We start from the raw sequence: 17,705 nt of genomic DNA on the forward strand, positions 1-17,705 counted from the left end.
TAAAGACAAGTTCCCCAGTAAAAGAATTAAAGGAAAATAAAATATGGCAACTCAAGAGTTCTGGCAAACATTTTATATTTTTATACAAAAATCTCAGTAAGAAACCTAGCAGAATATCTGACCGAAACATCTGCCTTACAACAAGTTCAAAAAAAAAAAAAAAAAACAAAAAAAAAAAAAAACCCCTCACAAAAAAAAGAGAAATAAAGAAAAAAAAAAGTAAAATCCAACCCCCAAAATATTTTTTAATTATAAACCAGAATATCAACAAAACACTTAAAATAATCTCAGATTGTTTGGCAATTCATCACATCATAACAAGAGACACATTTGATCATAAGAAAAGTTTAACTTTATATACAACTTCACTTGAACATTTGCTCTTACCAGAGTTAATATACATTAAAAAAAGATTCTGGCAATAATACCAGCTTCTGTTTTTAATACCTGTGTATAAAATGTAACATAAAATGCTGAAGCTCTATAGGTAGGAGAAGTGACATTTGATTTCAATGGGTCCCTCTTTGTTGAAAAAGATAAATACTGAAAGAACATGTGTTTAGTTGCAAAATAAAACTTTCATTTCAGGGTGGTATTGGTTGACTGTGAATAAATCTAACCTAGTACTATTTATTTCTTGAAGTTGGTAGTAAATTTCCAAGTGAAAATATAATCTAGTAAGATTACATTTTAAATGCCGTACTTTGCCACAAAAGTGAACAGAAAGGAGCCAAGTCCCTTTCACTATGCTAAACTACTTTAATGCATGCGAGAAAAGTATTTCACCAACTGTCTGAGCATATTTTAGAGAACTTCAGATTTTAGACAGCCCTGGGGGAGCAGAGGGGAAGTTTCCTACTGACATCTGCATAGAATGTAAAATATATAATTAAAAAACCCTAAGATATATACTAAAGTTTACAGACCAATGCTTTCCATATAATAAATAAAATGTCCATCATTGATCAGATTCATACACAGAGTAAAATACAACCTATTTTTACAAGTTTATGTACAAAGTATTAGTAGGCACATGGGTGCCTTATGGGCTGGAAGCATCTGCATTAGCATGTCACATTGGGAAACTCCAACTTTCCAAGTCAGTGATAAAATATATAACTACTTTGTTTTTCATTCAGATACAAAGTAAACTTATTTTTCATCTGAAATAAATGTACATAATATTCTGTATAAACAATAGTTTATAAAGCTGTTTAAAATGTAACTTAAAAGTACTGCATTGTTTAACTTAGAGCTCTGAAACAAGCACGTGCAAATCCCTTTGCTTTAAAAAAAATAGAAGCACAGATGTTTGTTTTCCTTTTGACTCTTCCAAGAACAGTACTGGCTGGTAAAGATTATCGTTTTGCTTTCTTTAATGGCGTCTCCTCTGCTTTCTGCTGGCCTTTTCTCCGTACCACTGTTGGGCTGTCCTCCCTTTTACGCTTGGCAGACTGCACCTTTAACCTGAAAAGCATATTAAAAGCATATTATTTCCACAATGAAGAGTGGTCAAGCACAATTCTATTCAGAGGGCTGAAGTAAACCATACATCTCTGATATATTATATAAAAGCTTACTACTAAAACCCACTTCTTAGTAAGATATAGGGTACTAACTCTGTATGTTGGAGAGTGCTCCCTTTGTAGAATTTGGTGCTAGAATTATTCTTCTTCCTTCTCTTTCTCTGGAAAGATTTGTGGATTTATAACAAAACATAATGAACTTCATTACCCTGTCCCCTGTCTCACAAAGACAGAATAGCAGCAACAGTGTCTCAAGCCCAGCATACACAAGAGGGAGTAAAGGGCACACACCAGGTACCTGTACCTTGTGCATTCACACACCCATCCATATGCTCACCATATTTCAGCTGCAAATAACTGTAAATGGCCTTAAACTCTTGGCCATTCACAACCACACAAAATAATGGAGCTGAGGTGTACTGTGACAGCCATCAGTGCACAATGCACATGCTCTCCAGGTTCAGCCTGAAGACACTGACACGTTTCAGAAAGGATGACAGCTACACGTGTTTGGCACACAACACATTTTACAGGTAAACTACAACATGCAGAGCAACTGTGCATCACATTTGTTACTTACTCCCTTGGGATTGTGCACTATGATCTCACCTTTACAAACTAAAAAGTATACCAGGAAAGGAGGGAAAGGGAAATATATTCAAAACTTGGTAAAAGGCCTCTCAGAGTTTCTCCTCTTTTTATCAGCTGATCTTAGATCTTTGAAGCATTAGAATCATGCCAGTATATTTAGCTTTAACCTGAACTACCGATGCTCTTACTCCCCACCCAGGAAAGAATCACAGCTGAAGTTAAAATACTACATAAACAGCATTTTCAGAGGTTTCCAAGGATATAAGAAAAAAAAAAAATCTAGTCTTCCAAGTGTCAAATAAAGGAAGAAAAAGAAGAATGTAAACAGAAGAAAATCCTTTAAAAGCTTTTATAATTCACATGAGAACAGAACAAAACTAGTCTGCTGTTCAGATTTTGAAGCGGTATGTTGCATACAAGGAAAGGATCACTGTAGTGGCTTCCAGAACAAATCCTCAAAGTAGATTCAACTTTAATACTTACTGTGTCAATGGAGGAGATTTATTAATTTTTGTATCACTTGGAGATCTTTTCTTAGCTGCTAGTTTCTGTTGTTTTCTAGGAGAAACTGAACTTGGACTGCTGCCTTTAGAAGTTGCACGTGTGGTTGGCTTGCTGGTCTGTTTTCTGTAATACAAAAGAACGATGAATTTATGTATGACAAAATACTTTTACCAAGTCAATTTCTTCTTGCATTCCAAGTGCAGATAATCAACACTGAACAGTATTTGCAACAAGTAAATCAAAGTTGCCAAAAGAAACAGTGAAAAAAACATATTTGCCTGCTTCAAGACACTGCGAAGCCAAGCTGGGTATTTTTGTATCAAGTGTAAAACCAAAAGACTGCTTTACTGACAATATTTGGTATTTACAAAGAAAATCAAACCCAAACCAATCCATTCCAAATCTTGCAATAATTTTTGTACATAAACGTCTATGTTTAAAAGAATATCCTGTAGTCTGAATTCACTCAAGCTTTGGTATCCACAAGTTCAGAAACCTGAAAAACTGGTTATTGGTGATTAATTTCATAGCTTAGAGACAAGTGACTTAAGTCAAAAAAATCCAGCAATGCTGAATATGAAGAAGCATCCTCTTTCACAGAATAATTCCCAAACGCTATTTATAAAATGCAGATTGGATGCAGCACCTTAAGGTAGAGATGCTTTGTTACAATCAGAGCCAGAAAGATAGCATTGGAAACCTGAGACACAACCCCAAATTTACAAAAAAGTAGATGTTTCCACATGCAAGTAGAATAAACCCACAAATACCTAAACCTTTATTACAATTTTAGAGTTAACCATTATGTGAGACTAAAGGAAGTCCCTTTGCCTTTACCAAAACAAAACTGTTGTTTACTAAGTGGTAGTGGTAAACCTTCACAGTTTTTATGTAAATGAACAACCATGTAACTACTTTCGGATTCAGTTCTGAAATTATCAGTTCAAGAGCACTGTGGCAACTGTGCTTCCAGTACTGCCCAAAGGCTAACATATAATATATACAATATACCACAATATCCTTAAGAAGGAAGCACATATGGTCAATTGAAAGTAATCCCACCACCAACATAAAAAAAATGCCTGGACTCCAATTCTCTTCTGAAAGACAGCAGCACATCAAAACTTCCCAAAGCTGCTGTGTTTCACTGTTTCTACAATAAGATCAAGAGGATGAGCTCTGCTGGAATTCAGTAAGCCTGCAAAAAGCAGACCAGTGCTAAGGCAGAGGAAGAATGGCTTCCTGAAAATAGAACTTTTGCTACCCACACTTGTCTTTCACAGCAAGATTGCTTTCCAAGCTTGGAGATCACCATACTAGAAATAAAATCCTCCAGTACTGCAGATTCATGTATTTAACTTGGACAGTACTTAAAGAAACAGACAGGGATAATTATATTTTCACCTTGTTCCAACACCAAATACCAAATGGTGGATTGTACAATCAACTCCTATGTCCCATTTTACCCATCAGAACCAAGTGTCCTTAGACTTAAATTCTGCGGCATCACCAGGACGAAGAGTGCCAACAGGATCAATTCTTACCTTGCTACATATTCAAGTATGCCTTTTGAGACCCTAACAATTTCCCTTAACCTCACCTTTTGTCTCTTCATTCCTTGAAGAGTGGTACCAGAATTAGAATCAAAGTTATTTGGGAAGCTCTTATAATTTTTAAAACAAACAGAGAAAGGCAAAAAGAGGAAGTCACAAGCTCCTCCCTGCAACAACCTCCAAAACAACCAAAAACAAGGCAGAAAAAAGCTTGTTATTGGAGTGTCTACACAGTTACCTTTGAGCCTCTAATCTTGTGGCTGATCTAGTTGTGGCCCCAGAATGTGCGTCATCATCTTCCTCACCATCCTCTTCCTCACCTTCCTCTTGCTCTTTTAGCTCATCTTCAGAAGACGTTAATTTCCGACGTTTCTTCTCTGGCTCCAGTGTTTCTGTCCATTTAAAATTTTACACATATGCTATAATTTTCCAAAAGGCCTCCAAAAGGACACGAACACTTAATTTAGAAAAGGTATTCTAGTCACAAATACCATTTTCAGTAAGTAATTTTCCATTTCCTTCATATTTCAACATTTTTAATTCACACTTGTTTGACTTAATCTTGCTAACACATTCACCACAGTTTACTTACACAGCTCCTAGCCAGAATTCATAGAAAATTCATGAGGCTTTATAGAAGCATCTGGGATGTAGCAATTCTGACATGAGATTACAGCAATTTACACATATTTACATAATATTTACACTAGCTGTAACTCAATGATTTTTCCTCAAGAAAGGAAAATTGAATAAAGCTTATCTTGTTGCTATTAGTAAACAGAAGGCACAGCAGTATTTTCTTATTCTGTTAGGAGTAGCACAGCTTCTCATGCTTTTACCCGTTTCCTCTGATTGAACCAGAGAACGCCTGGGCTTTCTTCCCCTTTTACGCACAACCATTTCTGCCTTCTCAGCTTCATCTTCCTGAAAAAACAAAATGGAACCATGTAAGTCAAAAACTATTTACTTTACACAGAAGACAGACATTTTTCATTACATGCTGCTTGTAAATTTAAAAATCACACTTACATTTGTTGTTTCTTTCTTATTAGATATGTCTGTACCTAAAAACAAAAGGAAAGAAGAAAACTTGATCCTGAACTTCAAATCTTTCACCTATCAATTTAAAAGGGAATTCTTTCATACTCTCTCAACTTTGTGTAAGCATCACAGGAGCTCTAAAAACATTTCAAGTCTCTTACTAATTTACAAAATAGCTTGTTGTAATTTGTTACATACAGAGACTGGGACAATGATTAAAGTTTTTTTTAAGTACTAAGGCTTTATATGACTGACAGTATTTACTGCTTTGTTGTATATGCTGTTCTGTTTTAATGGAAAAGCAGAAGATACTTACCCCCTTTAATTACTGTCAACCAATTACACAATCACAGAAAAATTTGGCTTAGAAGGGGCCTGCAGAGGTCACCTAGTCCAATCTCCTGTTCAAAGCATGGCTAAATTAACTGATCTAATCTTGCACAAGATCTTGTTCAGTCCAATTTTGAAAGTCTCCAAGAACATGGTTCCTTTCAGGTGATCTGTTCTAGTGCTTAACTGTACTCATATCAAGATGACTAAGATGAAGCTCAAAAAGACACTATATAAAAACTTTCTAGTATGCAAATTACATGACTTCCTTTGCTGAAATACTTCTTACTTCCAACTCAGTAATTTTTACAGGTTAGCCTGTACATGTTAAAACAGATTTTTAACTCAACATCACATGTCTCAACATGGCTCCCATGGTTACCACTTCTACCCCAACTGTGATGAGAGAGATTATTTTACAAAGCTTTTGAACTCTGTCAAACAGAATGCTCTCTAACACCGCAAGGATATAAATCCTTTGTAATAGAAAAGACAAGCAACGTAAATAAAAGCAAGTTTTTATGTATTTTTTCCCATCACAAAATTCCTGTCTAATTTTTGAAAGCTAAATAATGGCGGACACAAACTCTAAAACCCTTACCAATTAGACTGAGAAAACCAACTAAAGAATGCCAATGCAAAAGATCTAAAATAGATCTCAAAGAGCAGAAACATATTCTAAAACTCACACACAAGCTTTCTGGCACTCCTTTGTAAGGTTACAGGGAAAAACTTCTTTTCCAAAAGCAAATGAAGTAAAACAGAAATATATTTAAGTGTTAAAAAAATAAGTTAAATAAAACATAAGACTGTCCACTGTATTGAGCTCTACACGCAACATAAACACATACATAATAAAATCAGCATGTATTAGTTCTACTGTGTTCAAAAGAGGTACTTCATAATTCTGGTTCACTTTAGCAAATTTGTAGCAAAGGGTTTTTTGACTGAAGAAAAATATAAGTTCATGACATGTCTTTAACAGATAACCCTCTGTAAGATATGAAAATGTAACACTTTTGCCTAAAAATAAGTATAAAAATAGTAAGACATAGTATCTAAAAATCACACTAATTTTAGAGCAGCAAGTGTTGATTAGTGCTAAGAAATTAGTTTCAAGTTCATTGTTAGTGTTACGGGAAGATGATACCTTCGGAAAACATGTGTCTCTTAATTGCATGTGCTGTAGTGACCAAAAATAAAACTCCGCATCCCACTCCATATGTGGGTCTGTCCCTACTGCAAATCCTTATGCAGAACACCCAGAAAGTACCAGAGTAAGTGAACTGCACAGAGGGATTCAACTTGGCTTCCTTTCAGTCACCAGGGTTTCTCAACCCCTTTATGCCCATGAATACTAATACAGGATGAAAAATTTAACAGTTCATTCCCCTTTATATATTCCTCTGAACATTGCTGTGATAGCAACAGCCTTTTATCTGGAAAACAGAAATGTTACATAACACACAAACTTTAAGTACACAGTCAGGTGTCTGTCCTTTTGAACAAAAAGCAAAGCAGAATTTCATTCTCACATTCTTGTCTGTTCTCTTTGTAGTTCACAGAAGTCAAGTACCACACAACGAGCTAACCCTCCAGAGACAATTCTGAAGCATATGGATTAAAGCTGACATTTTAACAAATGTGGAGAAAATAGGAAACAGCCCATATGTTCAGTGCAGCTGGATTAGTGTATCTGTAGAAACCTAAGGTTTTGGAAAGACCAGAAGATTTGTTTTGAAGGTTTGGTTTCTCAGATGTTTTGCATGTTTGTTTGCATTCATTTACAAACAATTTTTAACCTACTTTTCAGTCCACCTGCTTCCTAAAATGGCTTTAAAAAGTTTTTTTTTTTTTTTATGGATGGCCATAATTAAAAAGACACCTTTAAACAACCAGTGCAGTTCAGACTCTATACACAAGAAAAATTAGGAAAGAGAAATAGAAAGGTATTTCACTTAATTCTATTTTAGTTTGAAGCACTTAAAGTACATTTTTGAGTCAAGCTAAGCAACCTTGTTCCAAAGATGTTACAGCAGTTGTGAAAAGGGAAAGAAATATCCCCTCAAGATACCCCAAAAATCTTCAGATACATATCCACAGATACAACAATTAACTGAATAAAACTTGAAATGTAATGTAGTAAGCATGATTGATAGTAGCTGTATGAAAGAAACCATGCAGAAATGGAAAGCAATCACTAAGAGCCAGTCTGATGAGGCACCTACCTTCCTCTGAAGCTGTGTCAGGTGCTTAGCCTACTCAATCATTTGGTACATTCTGCAATGCAATACTCAGCACCAAGCAGTGCTGCTGCATCTTCGAACTAAGTTCTTAGCAAGCTGTCCTTTTTTGGAACTAAAAACTTGGTAGCAATCAGGGACAAGTCTTCACTTCATCTCTTTCCTCAGATGCTTTCATTCATGAATAACACTGACTGCCAGAGATGATGTTAGGATGAAGAAGGACCCATGTGGTTTTTGTGAAAACCCTCTTCTATTTCTTCCATCTTTCATTTTATATGTTGAGGCAGGTATAATTTCCTTACCTGTTTGAGGTGTTTTCCCTCTACTTGCAAAGGTAGAAGACTGCAGCTGAAATTAAAAAAAGTGGGATTTTTAATTTAAAGAAAATCAGGAAAATTCAGCATTGCATTACATTATCACAGATATTTTTCCACATTCAATTTAGAATGAATCTGTAAATCCAGAAAACAGGAACACTAACGAACACATAAAGTTTGTACTGTAGCTTAAGAGTAGGATGCATTTTTCCACTTTGATAAATAACTGAAACAAGTCAAATCAGCCCATAAACAAATCACAGCACCTTCAGTAACCTGACACTAAAGTCATTGCAATAAAAGACACACAAGATAAAAGCAGTTTCAGTCAAACACATTTCCAAGTATTTAATTATCAACAAAGACATTAGTATAGTCACTTTAGAACTACAAGTCACCAGAAATTGTTTATTTACTCAGAATGCAGAAAAAGCTATATGTAATTACACAATATATATATATCCTATGATGACTGTCCAAAAACTTCAGTGTTTTCACCACTGAATAACCACACCAGGATGCCTATGGTTCCTCTAAGGTAGCAATGTATTCCCAAAGCAGCCCTGGGAAAACTGTCATGCCCTCCTGTCTCAGGTGGAGGGGGTATCACCCCTCCCTGAGCCAGCTCACACCAACCCCTCACTAGGAAGTACAAGACCTTTAAACACTTGAACCAGATCGAGATGATTCTGTTTCAGTACTGAGGGTGCCAAGGTATAGCTATTTCTGAGGGCAATTTAAAAATTAATTTTAATCCTTAATAGGAAAAAAAAAATCCCAAAAAACCAACCAAACAAAAACCAACCCACAACACCAAAACAGAAAAACCAGATACCAAAATTCACACCAGTTCAAATTACATTTCATTAAATTAACATTGAAAAAAAAAAAATCAATCTGGAAAGACTAGGAATTCTGAAGCAGAAACATTAATTCCTTTTATCCATAAACTAGGTAAATTCCCAAGATTTCCAACAGCCATGCCAGCTAGTGCCTCACTAGGCAAGCAGGAAGAAAACCTGTGCTTCAACACTACTTTTAAAATCCACCCTTTTCTATGCAATAATGTTGATTCTGAAATAGAGGCATCCCCTAGACAGAAGCCTTTAACCAGAATAAATCCAACTGGCTGTACTCCACAAACATGCCTGACCCACCATTGCCCTGTGCTGTAATCCAACTGGATTGCAGAAACAATAGCAGCAGACCACTTCTTAGCTGTGAATATCCTTCACAGGGGTTAGGAAATAAAACTACCACTGAGATTTAGAAGACAGACATGTTTCATGAGCTCCTAGGTTACCCACCAGTATGTCTCTCTCTCTCTCGCATGAGATGTAAAACAACTGTTTTACATAATATTTTATTTTACAGCTATGAAAAGATTCTATGTGCTATTATTATGATATATTCAGTAGAGAGAAAAAAACACCTCATTTTTGAAATAAAGTTACCCTTGCTCTTCAGGCCAAAATTATTCTCAGCATGAACTAGAAATCACATATGCACACCACCAAAAATTCACCCTGCACACAGGTATATATTGCTAGCTAGAATAACACTTAGATTCGTATTAAATGAACTAAGTGTGAAGCTGATAGGTAATTTTCTACGTTCTGAATTGACACTATATTTTGCTTAAAAAGTTCAGCTATATTAAGAGGTACTATGAATAAGTTTTGTTTGCTTAGACTGAACTCAAAAATCAAGTTTTCCATACGATGTTTCTGAAATGCTGTTAACTGTTAGACAGATAAATGGCTCTTCAAATACCATGTTTAAATGCACCCAAACAAAATAAAGGCACTTACATTCCCAGTGCTCATATCAGCTTTTGACTCCCCACCTGAGGGAAGAAATATGAGTTCAGAACTTGAATGTCACTATTATCCTTCTTTTTCCACACAGGTATTATGAACTACTTACCACCAGGCTGTACTGCTTCAAGAGGGTATTTACGAGGCCGTCCCCTTTTGCGTTTCACTACTACAGGCTGATTTTCCTATTAAAAATAAAGGACAAAAATATTTTACCCACTGTAACTGACAATTGGTATTTGAGCAATACAATATAAAGACTGCTAACTGAATTAATAATGTGACAGTGGCAGAAGTAGTACTAAGAAGTAGTTAAAAAATAGACGAGGCAAGTTTAGTAGCAAGAGACACTGCCTGTTATGAAATCAACTAACATAGGTGAAAAGAAACAAGACAACTCCCAGTTAATACACAATTCTCAGTGGTTTGACTCAGGCACAAAACATTTCTAAGAATGCAGTGCCTTCTGCTCCATTAGCCCCAAAATCTCTATCACTTGGTCTCACAAATGCTGCTGGCTTACTCCACACAAGAACTCCGACTTTACATCCCATGAGCACCTTTTCATAAAGCCATATAGCACAGGCTACATCCTGTACATTGAGCAAGTGCTTCAAACAGTTAATATTTTAATTATCCCAATACACAGATTGCTGATATTCTCTATACAAACAGGATCTTTAGCAAAAAAGGGCCCTTTCCTTTGAAGTTTTAAGCTTTGAAAGAGAACTTTTAAGTAACAAAGTCAGATGCTCAGAATTGCGAAATCCCCAATAAGACTTTCTCTTACATACAAGGAAAGCTTAAATGCCTCATTCAGCATTTACTGAAGTTTAGCAGTATCTCCCCCAGAATGGTTCTTAGAGACTCAAGTCTTGAGTGAACAAATATAAAAATGTATTCCTTAAATTTCCTTCTACTTCCAAATTTGAGGCAAAAAACCCCAAATGACGAAATCCAACACCTTTCTAAGATCAGTGTCTACTTCTAGAGGCCAGCATCAATTTTAATCTCGAGGGATCAGACATTTGTTTATAACCCATACTGTAGAATATCTCAAGTACATGCCTAGGAGATAAAGACTTTAGAAACTGTTGACAGACAGTATTTTTTAAAGGCAAGTTGTATTTGTTAATCATTAAACTGTCCACAGCAATTACAAAATTTTCAGAAAGTACTATTTCTACACAATACAACTCTAACTGCTTTCTAGACATTTTGTAAGCACTATTAAGCCTAGGAAGGGAGTTAGTCCTACTTCATAATGAGACATTGATGTCTTATGGTCTGTGAGTTTGTACTTTTTGACAGAGCTACATAAGTCCTTGGTACTTTTTGAAGACAATTTTAATATGGCTGTCAACAAAATACAAAGTAGTTATGTACTGCAAAGACAGAGTACTGTGAACCTGCACTATCTCAGTGAGTTAACATGAATAAGACCACTCACCTCTGGAGAATTTGCATTTGATTCTGGACTGTGCTTTTTCTTTTCAGACATTTCCTGTTCAAAGTTAAATTCATCTTCACACATACAAAAGAAAAAAAGAAATTGCATAGCTTTGTTTTATTAGGCAAAAGAAATAAAGCCACAACCTCCACACTGAAAATGTTATTTAATTATTTAGCCCAAAATTCCCTAAAAACACCCATCAGAAATCAACACTGTCTGCCTTGTATCAACAGTGTATTGGTCTGCCATAATGCTTCCTGCTAATGCTACATGAGTTAGGGAAGTCTATTATTTTAAGGTAAGAACAAAAGCTCACACTTGTGACACACTAGAAAATGGTAGAACAAATACAAGCCCCTATTCCATTTTCTCACATGTTCCATGAAACAGGAAGCTGAGGATATAAGCACACTGCAGAACAGATTCAGACTTGTCAACTTGCTTGAATGAGAAACAAAACTATTAATAGGTCAAACTAACAACAGGGAACATTCTCAGACTGTTCCCACAAAGACAGACTGAAGTAACATCAAAGCCACACTAATTATGTGGACACACCATCTTTATTATTTATTTTAGTGCAATTAAACCAATTACAACAGTGCAACTTGCACTCTTTTCTGTTTGTTTACAGAAACAAGCAAAACTGATGTGATGATTGTGTCATGGATTTTTATGTAGGACAGCCCTTGCTTGCAGTCAGAGGTAGATGTTCATATCACATAATGCTAATTTTTCTGTTTTCCCCACCTACCTGTTTATTTCCCGTTATATTTCCTACCCAAGATACATACTGAAGCAATAATGGAGCCAGTGGCTGGTAACAGCAAAAACATCAAAACTCTTCTCACCGTTAAAGAAACTAAGATTAATGCATTATTTGCCAGCAGTAACAGAGCAGAAATCAACCAGAGAATATATGCAAGTATATTTCCTGGGATCAAGTTCCCACTTTCTCTCAAAAATCATTCAAATGACAAAAGCAATGAACATTCAATATGGGTTCAGAAAATCTGCCATAATGGGCAGTTTAATTACCTTTTTCTTCCACAGTACTTCTAGAAGGTGTTTGTGTTACATCAATTTCTTTGGACACTTCTGCTGCATCACCTGAAATAACTTCCTACATTATTTTGAAACAAGAGAGGAAAGATGTTTTACTGCACATAAAAAATCATTGCCAGTTACACTAAAAAAACCACCCCACCCCGATACACGAGTAGTTATTTTACTCATCAAGGTTTTGTACTGTCTCTTAAAAACTTTGATGCTGAGAAGCTTCAGCACAAATCAGTGGGTGACATAGTCCCCAAAATACTGCATACACTCCTAAAAGTAACATCTATCTTGTCCTAATTCCTGTTTTGATTTAGCAGAACTCAGGTAAAGTGCAATATACCCTCTTGAAGAGCTCAGATCAGAATGCCCATGTGGACACTGAACTGACTGGCGAGCTGGCATCCAACAACGTTCCGTGAGATCCCAAGCTCCCAACTGTTGCGCAATTCATTCCTCTCAGTCTTCCACACCACAAAGAGTCAACACAGACCCCTGCCTTTTTTTTTTAAATTGTCTCCCCCTCTGAAAAGTATAATTTGCTAGTCAGTTCTTTTGAACTCAAGACAATGCAAAAGTAGCTTAATTATGGAAACATCTCCCAAAATAAACTGCTAAAGAAATTATGGTTATGGTTTTCATCTTATTTACAACTGCAGAACATTAAGAGTTCTTGAAAATACCTTGATGTTATCAGGTTTCATTTTGGAACACTGACTTTGTTCATCATCTTTTAGCACATCCTGAGCAATCTGCTGTTTGCCTGCAAAAGCAAGTGACAATTGAAGTGTTAAAAAAGTGTCTTCTGCATTTGTCTTATTTTTGTGTCACTTTTATACCATCTCACTATTACTGACATTCCAAAGTCTGGAAAGCAGCCTCTTACTACCAAAAATATGAACAGGAAGTTATTCTAACCACTCTTTGAAATGGGAAGACAACACAATAACAAAAGAGAATGACATGTTTCTTGTATGTTGCAGGTGTGGTTTGTTTTGTTTGCTTGTTTGTTTTTAAAGATAAGCTCAAAATTAAAATTTGATAGGTAACATATCAAGAAATACAACACCAACCCCAACTTCAACTCACCCAGAGACAGGGAAAGCACTTAATGCTGTGTGGGACACTAATGTATACATGACGTTCAGTCACTCACTTCAAGAGATCTTAGAATTCTTAGAAGAATAAAAGCTCTTATGAAAAAATGCTATTATTGATGATACTAACTTTTTTCTAAATTGTTCTGATGCTGAAAGACATAAGAAGTTGAATCCAGAGCTTGAAGAGATATGACACTGTCAGTCTTGTAATTACTATATCAACAAAATGGCCAACTTATTTTGATGCTAACTGCATCTAAATTTAATTTAGAAATGTTTATACCATTCAATGGACTGAATTCCTTCTCACTTTTTGCTTCCAGACAAACAGAAGCCTACACTAAAATTTATTTCTTTCCACCTAAGAAAAGGAAGCATCCATTCCCACAAAATTTAGATTTTCCTGATGATCCACTTCCTTGTATTTTATTCTAAAAGGATAAAATTAGTAATTATTTTACAGACTAAACAAAAAATGTTTCTTCACCTATGATTGAAAAAAATTACTACAATGCTCTTCTGTGAGGTAATTAAATTTGTTTTAATATTTTTATCAAATATATTAACTGAGATATCAGAAATTGTTTTGGGAATTTAAATTGCTTTGGAGTTTGGAATTTCCCCTATTCTATACTTTTCTCAAAAATACCATTTTATGGCCTAGACACAGTAGAACATGGTTTTGCCACAGAAAAGTTTTGCACAAATTCCTGTACTTCTGTATCACTTACATTTTTTTACATCCATTGTTTCTGAAGATTTACATTTAATTCCTCTAGATCTATGTTCTTCAGTTATTTGGGTAGCCAAGTTTTCCACCTATACACAAAACACAAAGAAAGATAACTTACTTTTTTCTATGAAGTTTATAAACAAAGAAGGGAGAAACTTTTCCCTACTTGCTACGTCCAAGCACAACATACATTAAAATGGAAAGCAGCCATTACAAAGGAATCTATTCCTACAACTCAAGTAACATTCCTACTACAGAACAGCACGATCAAAAAACTTCAAACCAGTAGTATTTTCAGAATTTTTGACTGATATTGTTATTGAAAGAAGTCTCAGAATTAAGCACCCTACTACATGTTTTAAAAATACTTCATCACAGTAAATCACACTGAATATTTCTGGATTTAAAGAACATTCTCCTACACGCAGGAATAACAGAATTCTCATTAGCATCAGAAATGTGGCTGACCAGCATTTCAATACAGTAATAAATATATTTACTACCCAAGTTTAATTAACCACAAACACAATTTCAGCCAGCTACCTGTATTAAATGCCTTATTTCTGCTCCAAAAGATACACTTCACATTTGCAAGTTTCCCATTTATGCCTCTTATAAAATCTTGTGAAAGACAGCAGACTGCATTAAAATAGGTTTCTAATTGTGATCAAAACCTCCAAGAATAATCCCTATTTTTTTTCTCTAGTCTCATGGAGATCAGTCAAGCTTCTCTTTTCTGCCAGTTAACAGTCTTGAAATACTCACAGACTATGGAATAACAATGCAAGATTTATTTACTGGCAGATTTGAAAGAAAAATTAGACATCAACCTACACAGCTGCAGAGTCTCAATAAACATAGTCTCTGCATATACAGAAATAATATTTTCCTTAGAGAATATTTAATGTAAATAGAAGTAAATTCAAGTATGAGAAAAGCAGCACAAATTTAGACAATAAATTTGAAAAACAAGTACTTACATGAGAAGTTTCTCTTTCTAAAGGAATATTCCTCTGCAGCATATCTAGTAAAAATAATTTCAACACAATCAGGAAAGCTAAGCAAATGAAAAGTATCACAGTATCCTCTACTTCACCTCCCTGAAAGGATTCCAGAGAACCTGAAACTACATAAAACTTACTTTCAATGTCAGAAGTAAGAGACATCCAGACAGCCAATCTTCTCTTTAACAATATACCCACAAAATGAAACAAGAGTATGAATTCCTCAGCACAGGATAATTGAGAATCACTTTATGCTTGAAATACAGGCAATGAAGGGGCTGTCATCTTTCAAATTTACAGTGACTTTGAAATCTCAAACATACTTCTACCATCTGAATCAGAATTTCATCCATCACAATCTTAGATTCTGCATCATGGGATGAAGTAGAATGTGATCAAGCTACATTATAATTCCAGAAAACTAAAGCTTGCTTAACTGTACTACTAAAACCTGGAGCTGATAGAATGCACATAAGGAAACTGTCCAATTGCCAAACTCCACTATACTCTGATGAAGTAGAGCCTCAGCCTTCCACACCACAAAAATAGGGAAAATAATAAGAGTTGATGAGTGGTCTGGAGTTTTGAAAGAATTCCATACCTTTAAATACACAAAGAGAATTATAAAGAAGCTGCTCTATCAAGTGTTATTAAAATTTGATTCACAAAAGCACCAAATTAATGCCTTGATTAAAAAAAAGCTGCTGAAACATTCCAAGCAACTCTCCCTTAAAAACATAAACCTAAAATCACATAAATCCACTTTTTTTTTTTTTAACATAGAACTTTATGTATTTTGTAGTTTGTTTCTTGTATCTCCGTGTTTTAGCAATGATTCTTCCACGGCTATACTGTTGAGCTGCACATCTTTCAATTTTTAAAGCAGTGTCAAATTAAGAGCTAGTTCCTACCCACTCAAACAGCAATGATTTGTTTACATTCCAAAGAATCTTGGACTACTAAACTACTGTGTCTGCTGTTCATACTCATGACAGGACACACATTTGTCTTTTAAACAACTTCCTTTTACGTATGTTGAGCTGTATGTATATATGCAAGCATATATACATATAAGAGAGATTATTGTGGGGGAGAAAAAAACCTCTCTACCAAGATCTACAAAGCATTAGTCTTCAGTATGTCACATCCAACATGATTTACACAACAAATGGACTTTTGTTAAACATTTTACAAGAAACAAGATTATCTCAGCTAGTTCAATCTGCACATTTAAAATTTTAAGTACTGTCTGTCTGGGTGACTGAGTGATGGGAAGTGGCAGAGTTTTAAAGGCACTTCAAAGAAACCCCACCGTACAGAAAAACCTGTTCAAATTTTAGATCTGCTGTTCTGAAGTCTACATTCTTCTAAGCAATTCTCAGGGTTTACATTTGCTTTCTTGTGAGCAGAGCATGTCTCTTATCACTCAGCTAAATATACACCACCCTATAACCAGGTATATGAATCTGACCGACCCTGAGAATAAAAAAAAAGAATTTCAAAGTTTTATACCAATGCTTGTATTTCACCTTACTGCTGTTTTTGTTTTCTATTTGGTATGTCTAAAAATTTAGAAATGAGCTTAACAGTGTGCCCCGTCATAGCACGTAGGCCTTCAGCTGCAACTTTCTGTTAGAGGAAATCTTTAACCTTCCTGGACAATATAAGCAGCAGTAACACTGGTACCTCTTGGGATTCATTTTAGTTCTGCTTGCTATTCCAATAACTGAGGATTAGCTCTCATCTGGTAGTGCTGTAAACATCATTGTAATGCATCTAGAGCACAAAATCCAACAAGATGGGCACAAAGCAGGCGTTTGTTTCTGCTTTAACAGGAAAGCCAAACAATTGGAATGCATAATCTGGGTTTTGGGAAGAATGGATTCTTTTTCAGTTTTGGTCCTACTGAAGATTAGTTTAAGTACATGGAAAAGGAATCACTGAGCACAGATCCAAGTTGACTAATTGAGGTTTCTAACTAGATGATTACCTACTAATAATTGCTCTTCAAATCTGACTGAATGGCCACCATTATGTTAACCTTTTGGAGAGTAAAAAGAAAAAAAAAACACAACAGAAATTTTCTGTAAAGTCTCTAACTTGTCCTATAGTACTTACTATTTTCATATCCTCACAAGGCCTGTCACAGCACCCTAAAACCAGGATGTTCTAAACCTATAAGGAAGAAAGCCATTCCTTGGGAAAGTTTATCTTTCCTGAAAAATGTTTTTTCTTTATTTATTGATTTTAAGTAGAATATTAGCAGTTGACTTTTTTTTTTTTTTTAATCTCAAATTATAAAATCCTTTCCTACTTTCAGCATATCATGTTGGAAGAAAAGTCTGACCGTCCTTTCCCACAAACCAAATTCAAGGCCCCCTGAACTCCTAGACACAGTGGAAGATTTCTGAAGGCTTTCTTCAATTCCTTTATA

The 17,705-nt window shown here is 35.3% G+C and overlaps 1 protein-coding gene across 3 annotated transcripts in view; it reads right to left on the reverse strand.

Moving 5' to 3' along the window:
• Nucleotides 1-221: 221 nt before the first annotated feature.
• The window catches only part of BOD1L1 (biorientation of chromosomes in cell division 1 like 1), a 36,691-nt gene continuing 19,207 nt past the window's right edge, over nucleotides 222-17,705 (reverse strand). The window contains exons 13-25 of one of the 3 annotated variants that reach the window (XM_041459521.1): nucleotides 15,248-15,393; nucleotides 14,266-14,353; nucleotides 13,118-13,197; nucleotides 12,417-12,501; nucleotides 11,376-11,449; nucleotides 10,035-10,110; nucleotides 9,920-9,954; nucleotides 8,094-8,139; nucleotides 5,204-5,238; nucleotides 5,014-5,098; nucleotides 4,413-4,566; nucleotides 2,601-2,744; nucleotides 222-1,467 (exon numbers count right to left, since the gene is read on the reverse strand). In XM_041459521.1, coding sequence (XP_041315455.1) covers nucleotides 1,359-1,467; nucleotides 2,601-2,744; nucleotides 4,413-4,566; nucleotides 5,014-5,098; nucleotides 5,204-5,238; nucleotides 8,094-8,139; nucleotides 9,920-9,954; nucleotides 10,035-10,110; nucleotides 11,376-11,449; nucleotides 12,417-12,501; nucleotides 13,118-13,197; nucleotides 14,266-14,353; nucleotides 15,248-15,393 — 1,157 coding nt within the window. In that variant the 3' untranslated portion in view covers nucleotides 222-1,358. Of the gene's footprint in view, nucleotides 1,468-2,600; nucleotides 2,745-4,412; nucleotides 4,567-5,013; nucleotides 5,099-5,203; nucleotides 5,239-8,093; nucleotides 8,140-9,919; nucleotides 9,955-10,034; nucleotides 10,111-11,375; nucleotides 11,450-12,416; nucleotides 12,502-13,117; nucleotides 13,198-14,265; nucleotides 14,354-15,247; nucleotides 15,394-17,705 lie in introns of those variants that run through there. The other 2 variants (XM_041459595.1, XR_005954520.1) reach the window with 2 other exon arrangements.

Source organism: Pyrgilauda ruficollis, unplaced genomic scaffold, assembly GCF_017590135.1.
Source record: "Pyrgilauda ruficollis isolate IOZ18807 unplaced genomic scaffold, ASM1759013v1 scaffold1, whole genome shotgun sequence".
NCBI lineage: Eukaryota > Metazoa > Chordata > Aves > Passeriformes > Passeridae > Pyrgilauda > Pyrgilauda ruficollis.